Raw genomic sequence first — 12,205 nt, 5'->3', positions numbered from 1 at the left:
TCACAATCTGATGATGTCAATACAGTAGCGTAAGGAAGTTGCCTCTCTCTGATCAATATGCCGCTAAATGTAGGTCCTTAACGTTAGCACTTATAATAACACTATTGCTAATACTTGGTTAATATTCAAGTCACGAAATGTAAATGGAGTATTGTTGCCGCTTTTTAGATGGGTATTTATTGGGTTTTATGTGTGGAATAAATGCAATAGACGCAATGACGTAACAGCTCCCATTGGCTCCACTGTAAGCTGACTTTTATTTACGAGTTGGAATGAATTAAAAAGGTAATACAGTATGTGTTTTTGTCTCTAATAACTATAGGCAAAATTCCCCCCCCAAAAATGCAGTTTCCCTTAAAGCACCGGCCCCATTTTTCAAGTATCAATTTGGTGTAAGTATCAGTTGAGATGTAAAGTAAATGATAATGATCATATGTATTTGTAGCACCTCTTTTGATTGTGACAAAGGGAATGTATGTCTTGAGCATTTTTTGCAGGGGTGACGCTGGCATTCTGTACGACTTCCTTCTGTTGTATCACAATGAGAACTCCATTGGAGTGATCCCTCCAACACAATTTATACAATGATGACAAGGACATAAGCATACATAAAAGGAGACACAGTACCAATACTTGCTGTTTCAGTATGGAATTGTGCCTAAATAACTGCAAGATGTTATGTAACCCCTTTTAAGCATGTTTGTGTAGCAGTGCTCCTCAATTTTTGCAATGCCTTTTGTGTCATGCCCAAGGTTGCTTTACTCTCATTCAGAACTGCCAAGGGCTTGACAGTCATTAAAGCACCATCCACCCACAGACTACAGTTGGCATGAATATACTCTGTGCACTATTCTGTGTTAACAAAGTTAACCTTGTATATTCAGCAGGCATCTGTCTGCCCGAGTTGCTCCTCAGCCACATTACATTTTGACAGTGTTGTACATGCAGAAAGCCAAGGAACAGTATTTCAGGTTGCAACATTAACAAAAGTCCAGCATTTATACAGTGATTTATTGTCATGTCAGTCTAATTATTCAGATATGTTTACACTTCAATCATATTGACTAATATGAATATAAGCACTGCAAAAAATGCTGCAATAGTCATTTTAGATAATACCTTTTGTGCAACTGCTTTACTGCAACATGCATAACACAAGACTTCATGGATGGAGAGTATATTTACCTTCTTCACAGCTGACATTCTAGGTGGATCGCCCTCTTGCAAAGTCCACTCACATGTTGAAATCCTACGGTAAGTTTGAACGGTCAGCAAAAGCCAACTCAGCCTGGTGTTGATGGAGAGCCATGCGGTGCTCATCCTCTCTCTCCTCACTCCCACCCTGCACCTTGCTGGCTGGACCTGCTGTTATGACAGCATTCAAACACAGGGGGCGTTGTGGTGCCGACTACTGTTACATTATGTGATATATATATAGTTCCATACAAAGTGTTAATTGGCAATAATATACGCGTTTATTTTAAAAGCCGAATTTAAAAAAACGGGTGTAAAAATACAGTTGATGTATTGGTACTTGTTAAAAAGTTAACAAAAATCATCTGACTTTGACGATAGCATCCAAATGCTAATACTCTAAATGGAGTGCTCACTCCGATTGATAATGTTCAGTCGCTTTGCTGAAAGCTTGGGAGTGAGTGACACTTTTAAAAGGCGTCACTGACCTGTTTTGTAACTACAAATTATTAACATATCCTCGTATTGCTTGACCCGTGATTAATGGATGTAACCTGTACCGTAGCAACGTATCGCGAATGTTAGCCCAAGCCTTAAGACGAGCTAAATACACTTGGTGTTAGCAATGCTAGCTGTGTTGTTCTGGCCGCAGTCTTAACAGTCAACCGAGCGTCTTCGTTTGAGTCTTCTATGCCGGCTAATATGGCACACAGGACAGAAGGTGAGTGGTCCTAAAGATTGAGTATGTACTGTACTACTAAGGCGTATCGTTTTGTGTATACGTTACATTGTGTGTAGCTCACTGGAGTAGCAAGCTAGCGAGCTAACTCGTGTGTATGTAGCGGTAAACAAATTGACATGAAGTCTGAAATAAACAAAACCAGTACTCCAGTGCTATGTGGTACTTAAGATTAAAAACCCACATTATTGCTCATCTTTTAACCCCACGTGTAAATCTACATGCTTTCTACTTGTATGACAACGTGTAATACTTCGTGTATGTGTGTTCAGTTTCAGTTTATCCCGAACATGCATACGATACAATGTAATGCATCACACAATTCCAGTCATTTCATTACATCATGTCCGAAAAGGAGTAGGAAGAAGCAGAGCTTATTTAATCCTACTCCTGTTCATACCATAACCCTCCATCCATCCATCCATCTTCTTCCGTTTATCCGAGGTCGGGTCGCGGGGGCAGCAGCCTAAGCAGGGAAGCCCAGACTTCCCTCTCCCCAGCCACTTCGTCCAGCTCCTCCCGGGGGATCCCGAGGCGTTCCCAGGCCAGCCGGGAGACATAGTCTTCCCAACGTGTCCTGGGTCTTCCCCGTGGCCTCCTACTGGTCGGACGTGCCCGGAACACCTCCCTAGGGAGGCATTCGGGTGGCATCCTGACCAGATGCCCGAACCACCTCATTTGGCTCCTCTCGATGTGGAGGAGCAGCGGCTTTACTTTGAGCTCCTCCCGGATGGCAGAGCTTCTCACCCTATCTCTAAGGGAGAGCCCCGCCACCCGGCAGAAGAAACTAATTTCGGCCGCTTGTACCCGTGATCTTGTCCTTTCGGTCATGACCCAAAGCTCATGACCATAGGTGAGGATGGGAACGTAGATCGACCGGTAAAATGAGAGCTTTGCCTTCCGGCTCAGCTCCTTCTTCACCACAACGGATCAATACAGCGTCCGCATTACTGAAGACGCTGCACCGATCCGCCTGTCGATCTCACGATCCACTCTTCCCTCACTCGTGAACAAGACTCCGAGGTACTTGAACGGCTCCACTTGGGGTAAGATCTCCTCCCCAACCCATACCATAAGCATTTTATCCAATTTCCTTGTTCTCTGTAACAGAACAGTGAACAGATAAATGATGTATAAATATTGTACCATAGTAAACATACAAATATCAAATACATAAATAATCTTTGTCTCAATAAAAAAAGGGGGGAAAAAAAGGGTTCAAGATGTTCATCATAATTCTTGTTCTGTGTACTTTGTGAACACTTGTAGTTTGAACAGTCTCTTAAACTGAATCATATTGGAGCTTTGTTTGATTGCTTTGGTTAATTCGTTCCATAATTGAATCCCGCATACTAGGGATGATGTTTGATAAGGAATTATCGAGTTCGAGCCTATTATCGAATCCTCTTATCGAACCGATTCCTTATCGATTCTCTTATCGAGTCCAGATAGGTTGTTGTGTATGGGAAAAAAACACAATATTTGGTTTAACAAAAGCTCACTTTTATTATATCAGAAAAAATTTAAATCTAATAAATAAATAAATATTGACTGTTACCCACCTAAAAAATAAAATAAAATAAATAAATATTGACTGTTGTTACCCAAAGTATATTAAGTGGGATTTTTTCAGAAAAACAAATATATACAGTAACACAAAAACAACCTGTCTCTGTGATCACTATAGGTGTATAAATAATAATATAGTGTTAAATAAAATCAGTCCCTTGGGCACAAAACTGAAAATAATACAGCTCTCCAAAAAGTGCACTTCTGCTGCTATTTGACATAACTGTTTGTTATGATGCTTCGACATTTTTTCACTTTATTTCTTTATTGAAAGAAAATTCTATGAAGAGAAAAGTTGTTTGCAAATGTGGTTACAATGCTAAAAAATGAAAAGTTCAAGCTAAAAAAAGAAATACACTTTATTGAGTTAACATTATTTCTTTATGGGGGAAAAATGTTATGAGCTAGAGAATATAACAACTACACTACCCAGCATGCAACGGGAGTTACGAGCATCCGCGGTAGCCCCGAAAAGTGTTGCATGTTGCCACGCTGTGAAAGTAAACGTCAAGAACTCAGCCAACACGCCTCGTCTGCATTATTTATAATTAGACAAACAACACATCTACAGTGTGATTTTGTTTTGTTTACAAGGAAAGAAAAACAAAAGTTAAAAAAGGGAGATGTCATATATGTATGTGCTGCGGTTGTTTTAAGAACGTTGCGACAGCTGCCGTAAAGGAGGTGCGTTGCTAGCCTGGTTGCTATGTTTCCGGTTGGTGGTAAAAGTGTTCGTCATGTGTTTTACCCTGCTAAAATCTCTCAGTAAAGTTATTCATTGGATTATACCTTTTGTTTTGAACTTTATTACACCTTGGAGCGCTTTTTCCCGTCCATTTTTTTCCTGCTTTCGCTATCTGAGCCTAATGACTGAGCTACGTGACTGATTTCTTGTGATGTCACACGGAGCATTTCTGGTCGGGACGGGATTCGTTCAGAGGGACTCGAATAAAGAACCAACTCTTTTCTTTACTATAGTGGTCTCGATAACGGTTACCGGTTCTCAAAAAGGGATTCGAGTCCGAGGACTCGGTTCTTTTCTTATCGAACAACCGAGAAAACCGGTTTCGAGTATCATCCCTACCGCATACTGATATACTAAAAGTTTTAAGTGTTTGTACGCGCATACAGATGTTTTAAATTACATTTTCCTCTAAGGTTATATTTCTCCTCTTTTGTTGTAAATAATTTCTGTACATTCTTGGGTAGCAGGTTATAGTTTGCTTTGTACATAATTTTAGCTGTTTGCAAATGCACCAAATTGTTGAATTTCAATAATAGGGATTTAATAAATAAAGGGTTTGTATGTTCTCTATATCCAACATTATGTATTATTCTAATTGATCTTTTTTGTAACACAGTTTTAGTGAATGAAGCGCACATTTGTATTTGTTCCCCCATATTTCTACACAATAACTCAGATATGGTAATACTAGCGGGCAGTAATGAATATGAAGTGATTTTTGGTCTAGAACATGTTTTGCTTTATTCATTATTGATGTGTTTCTTGCTACTTTATGTTGTATATTTTTTAAATGAGATTTCCAATTCATTTTATCATCTAATATTACACCCAAAAATGTGTTTTCTTTTACCCTTTCAATATTTACTCCGTTTGCTCCATATTAGTGTTCCAGTCAAAGGTACTCCAGAAGCTTTACCCTGCAGCCCCTAAATCGGACAAGGAACCCAGCTCAGCGTGCACAGTGGCAGCTGTAGCCCCAACAATATATACGAAAAGAAAAGCTTCTCACAGTCACGGTAATATAACATGTATGGTTTACATGGCTTTTTGTCTTTTACCAGAATGCACCACCACTGTTCGGCATTATAGTGGCTCATGAAGCTTTATTTACTTGCCTTTTCAGGTAATATAGAAATGACACCAAGTGCGATCAAAACTAGGCGAATGTACACTGTCATACCACCTCCTACAGACTACAATGCAGATCCTGTCACCCTGCTCCAGCATGAAATAATCATGGAAGCTTCATCGGGTAAGACCGTAATAATCTTTTACTTTCTGTATAGCTTGGCTGCAATTACGTGACCTAGAGGCACATCTGGGCATTTCCGGGTTTATTTACCTGAATCGGTGAAGATTTGGGTGTATTTTGAAAGTTTTAGTGGCAAATATATGAGCGATAATGATTTTTTTTTTTTAAATGGGATGGAGTGGATTTATACACTCTTAAGAAAAAAAATTTTTTTTTGTATTATTTAAACCATTTATCATCACCAAGACATTACTGCTTGCTACAACCTCACTTAATTTGACACTTACGGTATTAAGAGAATAATATGCGCATCATGCCTTTACATCTGAGGTGTCCACAAATTAAGCATTAATCTGTGAAAGACAATATTGGATTTACGTGCATCAGTAAGTAACGTATTTGTGCCGTGCTGCTGTGATCGTGACGCTAATGAGAAAAAGGATACGTTTGTTTGCAGTTGATTTCCTGCTACAAATTAGTCTAATCTACAATTCATGTCCGCAGTTATTTCTTTGGTATGAAGTTCACATTTTGTCTTATTATTTAGTTATAAATGTCTCTGCTGTTCAATGTTGCGATATCAAGATTCAGTGTATGCTGTTGAGCATACGAGAGATATATTTATCTGGTGTATTAATGGTATTAAGGATATTTTCTTGATGCTAACAAATATCACCAAAGATGCTATAATGTGGTCATCCGTGTGGAATAAAACACTTGGATTTCCTGCACAACAACTATGCTTGTAGTTTGTGTTATGAAAATGGACAATGAAAATACGGTGGATTGGACCAACATTCAAAAAATATTTATTACCTGGACTTAACATGACATTAGTTTATTTGCACAACCAGGTCTTGATAGTTATATATAGGCATAACAACAACAAAAGAACACAAACTAATGCAATCTCTTGTCCTTTTCTTATGTTTAATTCTGCTCTCAAACACTACTAATACAGTAGAGAATAAACTCAATTCCATCACAGAAAGTTTCTCAAACAAATCAATTGTTCAAAAAAACATATTACAAAGTGATCGCTGCAGACACAAGCATGGCCTGATAGTATTACTCAAGATGATGAAAATTATATTTTTAAGAGCCATTTCCTTCGACGCACTTTCGTTTTTCCCTGACTTTATTATCTTTATGAACCACTTCCTTTGGGACTCAATGAACACTATTTCCAGGATTTTCTGCTCAAACTCTACACTTACTCTCACTTGTTTTAGTGCTACGCTCAAGCTACTTGACCATCATGTCAATTAAGCAGCGAAGAAGAAAAACGGATATGACATCATATGCAACCCAGCTATAGCTTGGATTTTAATGACGGCACGTCTGGCTCATTTAATATGCGTGATGGTCAAGCCCCAATGTTTGCGGTGTTTTCAGATGTACGATCCATTCAAATTGCAAAAAGGATAAATGTTCCTCCAGAGGTAAAGAAGTCTGTACACGAATGCGTCAGACTACATTTGATAACAAGACAAAGAACAAATATGGTGATGATTCAGTAATTCTTAGTTTGTTAAATGGATATGCAGTCATGGGTGTCGAGCTGTTGGATGCTATTTTGTTTACATGGACGCAAGAGGCAAAGTTGAATCATGAAATGTGACCTTACCTGAGCAAACACGATGCATATTTATCTGGGAGAGTCTTGATACCAGTTTCTTTGACCCAGCCAAACAGTCGTAGGCCTCCATGCTTTTCCGAGTTTTCATCTGTTTTGTCGTTTAGAATGACGTTGGAGCACAAGATAGTTCAATATGTCTGGGAAATCCACCGACGGATAATCCATGGTATCACTCGATAAATCTTTTTTTGATAAAGTATAGGGATCTATTCCATTGCATAGTTGGATTTTTTGCTCGTATCTGCATTTTGCAGGAAGTTCTAGGCAGCTTACGTACTCGTATAGTTTGCGCGCTGCTTGCAGCACAACAGCCATCTTGACTTTGTTGACCACCGCTTTTTTTTCACTTCCGGGAAGAAGTCGCATGTCGGAATACAAGCAATAGAGATGTTTCATTTAACGTTTTTGGCCTACGATCCCGATCCGATTTTTTTGGTTTCAGATCCAATCTGATTTTAGGTCCAGATCCAATACTTTGATAATAGATTATAGAACTGTTTTATAGCAAGTAACTAAAGTCAACAAAAAAACACATTTTAATAAATCTTATCTTATTAAATTTAGAATTTGCTTGTATTGTTGTACTGTAAATCAGATAATGTATGACATTTGTGGTATAGCATGCTGCATACAATTTAAAAAGTAAAATGTGGCTCGTGCACAATAGTGATGTGCGAGTCATGAATTAATTGTTCAAAATATGCATGTTTTTTACTGAATCAGCACTCATGGGTTGTCGTCGCCATTTACTATGTAATATGTAATTAATTATGCCCCTTTTAGTCTGTTTTTATGAATGTATTAGCCCCAAAGAAACAGCAACAAATATGTTTATTGCTTCAAAACAACTCTCCTTTTCATTTCCTGCTTGAGCTGAATCACTCGCTGTGTCAGTTCAGAATGTGCTGCTGCAGTGCTTGACGACCACTCACTGAATCAGATACAGAGTGAACGAACTGCAAGGTGAACAGTGGGTACCACTGAATCATCGTTCGTCAATGAATGATGATTCAGTGGGACTCACTGGGGGCGGCACCTTTGACGTCGGCGAGTCAGAAAGGAATAATTGAAAACTGAATTTTGTCTTTGTGAGCCTGTTGTTCTCTCTATTATAGTTTGATATCTTGTTTAATATTGCGCTGTTAAATCGTAATGTTGCACTATTGTTCGATTAGTTTTTTTGCATTTAGTTTTTATTTTGTCCAGGTAATTCGCCTCTAAATGTTGTATGTGTCCACAACTGAATGTGTATGATGTATCAACACATCTGGTGGATTATAGATGTTTTTATTGCAGTGTCCTGTAACACATAGTGCACATTGAATGGTTGGTGAGTCCACTTTGGTTTTGGGAATATCTCTCAAAAAGCTTTTAACAGTTGTGACCATTTCCTGCGGTATATATGCCACCCTTTCACCAGCAAAAGGCGCTGTTGCACCACTTCTTCCGTCAAATAAAGATATAGACATTTATTTATCTCACAATACAATGGCGATATAGTGATATCATTCAAATTGCATTAATATTATTAGTAGTTGTTTGAGGAGAACACAGGTAGAGAATGAGACATGAGTGGTTGTCAGTGGTTGTTGCTATTGCGGGAAAAATTAGCTGTGAATAAGGGCTGCAGTTCATCAAGACAATGTGGACTTATCTTTAAAGGAGAACCACACATTTTTTGGACTTGTGGCTATCGTTCACAATCATGAGAGACAGGAACACATGTAAAACATTTTTGGGACGGGTTTAAAGATGATAAACGCTTTCAAGATGCGGCTAATGGGAGCCGATAGGCAAAATTCCCAAAAAAGTGCATTTCCTCTTTGTTTCCACAATTGTTGAATCAGTACTGTTACCTCTAAAGTTGTGCAGCAAGCATTAAATTTTGCAGGTGTTATTAAATGAGATTACTTGTTTGTTTTGCTTATGTGCGAGTCCCTACGCATGCACTTTTTGACGGTTGACATCAAGATTTGTGAAGTAGCCAATCATGTGCTACGTTCTATACACACATGCCTAATTTGAATAATTTTGTTTTTCCTTCAAAGGCTTCCTGTATCCGAGACGTTCTCCCTCATTTTGTAAATGAGGGAGAATTAAAAACGACCCAAAAAATGTACTAATAAGAAAAAGAAAAATATCGATCCTTTACGTTGAAGCTTTAGCAGTTAGCTTCTTGTGTCGTTCTGCTGTGTGTGTGTAGCATTTTTAGCCATTCCTTTTCATCTAGTCCTCCAGTGATAATGGTACGCTGCTCTTCTGGACTGTAGTGCGTGCTACTTTTCTCATTGTCTTTCGTGAAATCTTGCACTCTTCTGCCCTTATCGATTACCCCCTAAGGAACTCTGATGAAGCGTTTATCCTTTTCGTGATTTGAATGGTTCGTACACCCGAAAACAACACAAGCATAGGTATAGAAATATTATTGTACCAAAATTATTTGCAAATGTGTATCTCGATCTGTGTGTGTGTGTGTGTGTGTAATCCAATTTGCATGCATGCTACTGTATATCAATCCGTGTGTGTAAACAGAGCCGCGTACATGTGTTTTAGATCAGTGTATGTGTGTTTTATGTTGTCTGTCTGTCCCTAATCAGAAAGAACACTCGATAGGCTGTCTACTTACACGTGACTTTTGCGACACTTTTGCCGTGTACGATTTGAGCGAGTGCATCCAGATTCGTGAGCGGGTAATACAACGTGTTCGCGCGCATTCAGAAGTGCATGCGTGTAATACAATCTGCACTTGCGTATCTATGATCTGTAAGAAGCAGGAACCCTCTATTGGCTCTTTTTTTACACGTGACTTTTGCGACACTTCTGCCATGGAAGAGTCGTCTGTCTGTACAGCGATCTGAATGTGTAAAAAGAGTTGTCTGTCTGTAACTCCCCTTTTCCTTTCCTTATACTAAGGCTGAAACGACGCGTCGACGTAGTCGACGTCATCGACGTCATCGGTTACGTAAATACGTCGACGCCGTTTTTGTGCGTCGACGCCGTTTTTGTGCGTCGACGCGTCGCATATTTACGTCACACTACCGTCATGGCGAAGCGCAAAGCAGACGATCAAAGCAGACGATGCGAGCGGTGCGAGCGAGGGGCGAAAAGCATGCCAAAAGTGGTCAAAAGTGTGGGAGTATTTCATGGCCTATCATAGCAGCACAAGGGCTATGAACGAACATTTGAAGAGAAAACCATCAACTAGTCAATCGTCCGCGCGAGCATACGTTGTCATCATTACACAAAAACATGAATGTGTCATTTGTATCTGCTAGGGGTGTAACGGTACGTATTTTGTATTGAACCGTTTCGGTACGGGGCTTTCGGTTCGGTACGGGGGTGTACCGAACGAGTTTCTAAGCTAAAGCTAACTTTAGCTGCTAAAGTTTTAACAAGCTGCTTCGCTCCTCTGCCTCTGTCTCAGCACGCAGCATTGTCCCACCCACACAACCATCTGATTGGTACACACGCAGCATTGTCCCACCCACACAACCATCTGATTGGTACACACGAAGCATTATTAGCCAATCAGCAGTGTGTATTCAGAGCGCATGTAGTCAGCGCTTCAGCGTGGAGCAGATAGGTGTTTAGCAGGTGAGCATCAGGCAGCGGACTCTCCCCAAATGATAATAAACACCTCCCAGTCAACTACTAGTAACATCACTATGAGCCCGTTGACCTTCTAGAAATATAAACTGCAGCTCAGCTCACTCGCAGTCCTGGCTTGAGGTGAAGGCTAATTACCTCTCAATTCCAGCCACATCGACCCCTTCTGAGCGCCTATTTTCAGCTGCTGGGAATATTGTAAACAAGAAAAGAAGCAGAGCATGTACACATGCTAACCTTTCTTCATTACAACTGTTAGTCACTCACTGGAATGAGTAGAATTGGTTATTGTGTACTGTGTTGGACTGGATGTTTACAGTGCTCCAGAATATTTAGATTGGCACTTTTTTGTATTGGATGTTTATCTTTATTTTTGCACATTTTAGCAAATAAGCAATACTTTCACTTTTGTTGAAATGTTTACACTGTTGTTACAGAATATTTCGTTTTGCACTTTTTTGTATTGGATGTTTATCTTTATTTTTGCACATTTTAAAGCAAAATAAGCAATACTTTTACTTTTGAAATGCTTATACTATTGCAGAATATTAAGATTTGCACTGGATGTTGACTTTTATATTTGCACATTAAAAAGCAAATAAGCTACTTTTAATTTTGTTAAATGTTAAAAGTTTTAAATGTTTACATTGTTACAGAATATTTAGTCATGTTGTTGTCAATGTTGACTGAGTGGCCATACTTCTTTTTTTTTGTAAATAAAAGCCATGCCTTTTGAAAAAACGGGCCTACATTTATTTTTTCATCTTCATTTTGAATAAAAAAATAATCGGCAAAAGGAAAAAGAATCTATAGATTAATCGAAAAAAAAAATCTATAATTAATCGATTAATCGAAAAATAATCTATAGATTAATCGATAGAAAAATAATCGTTAGCTGCAGCCTTACCTTATACCCACCACTAGTTGGCGCCTTGCAATCACTGATCATGTTATTCTGCGTTGAAGTCAACAACAATGGTATTAAATTTAACAATTTAACTCTTTGTCACACTACACGCCACAAATGACATTTTTCACGCTTATATTCCCTACTCAACACTATTTTTTTCATAATAAACTTTGGTCTTCGCACCTTGCCGTAGTTCGAGTAACTCTTGATTGATTGAAATAACCAATCCCAGACCAAGCCATCAATTCACTGTGCCTACATTTGACCAACCTACGCAATTTAAGCCAATCAGAAACAGCATAAGGCGGGTCTTGGCGTCTCTCTTTCACACACCTCAGCTCTGCGTTGTTTTTGATTGGTTTGAATTGCGTGTTGTCTTCCATGGTTGGTTAAATGTAGGCACACCTCACAGTACTGTATGGTGCGACAAATTTACTCGCAAATGGGTTTAAAAATAGACCGTGTGACTTAAAAAAAAACAAAAAAAAAACTGTCGCACATGTGCGAAAAGGAATTTCAACCCTTTTATTGCAATTTGCTCCTAAAATAAA

General features: G+C 38.9%; 1 protein-coding gene across 3 annotated transcripts in view; it reads left to right on the top strand.

Annotated features, from left to right (window-relative positions):
* Positions 1-1,400: 1,400 nt before the first annotated feature.
* The window catches only part of LOC133646490 (glutamate-rich protein 1-like), a 34,702-nt gene continuing 23,897 nt past the window's right edge, over positions 1,401-12,205 (top strand). For all 3 annotated transcript variants that reach the window (XM_062041904.1, XM_062041906.1, XM_062041905.1), the window contains exons 1-3: positions 1,401-1,915; positions 5,132-5,263; positions 5,371-5,499. In XM_062041904.1, coding sequence (XP_061897888.1) covers positions 1,885-1,915; positions 5,132-5,263; positions 5,371-5,499 — 292 coding nt within the window. In that variant the 5' untranslated portion in view covers positions 1,401-1,884. The remainder of the gene's footprint in view (positions 1,916-5,131; positions 5,264-5,370; positions 5,500-12,205) is intronic.

This window comes from Entelurus aequoreus, linkage group LG03, assembly GCF_033978785.1.
Source record: "Entelurus aequoreus isolate RoL-2023_Sb linkage group LG03, RoL_Eaeq_v1.1, whole genome shotgun sequence".
In the NCBI taxonomy this organism is placed as follows: Eukaryota; Metazoa; Chordata; class Actinopteri; order Syngnathiformes; family Syngnathidae; genus Entelurus; species Entelurus aequoreus.
The sequence above is the reverse complement of the archived record's forward strand: the minus strand, read 5'-3'. Positions and strand labels throughout refer to the sequence as shown.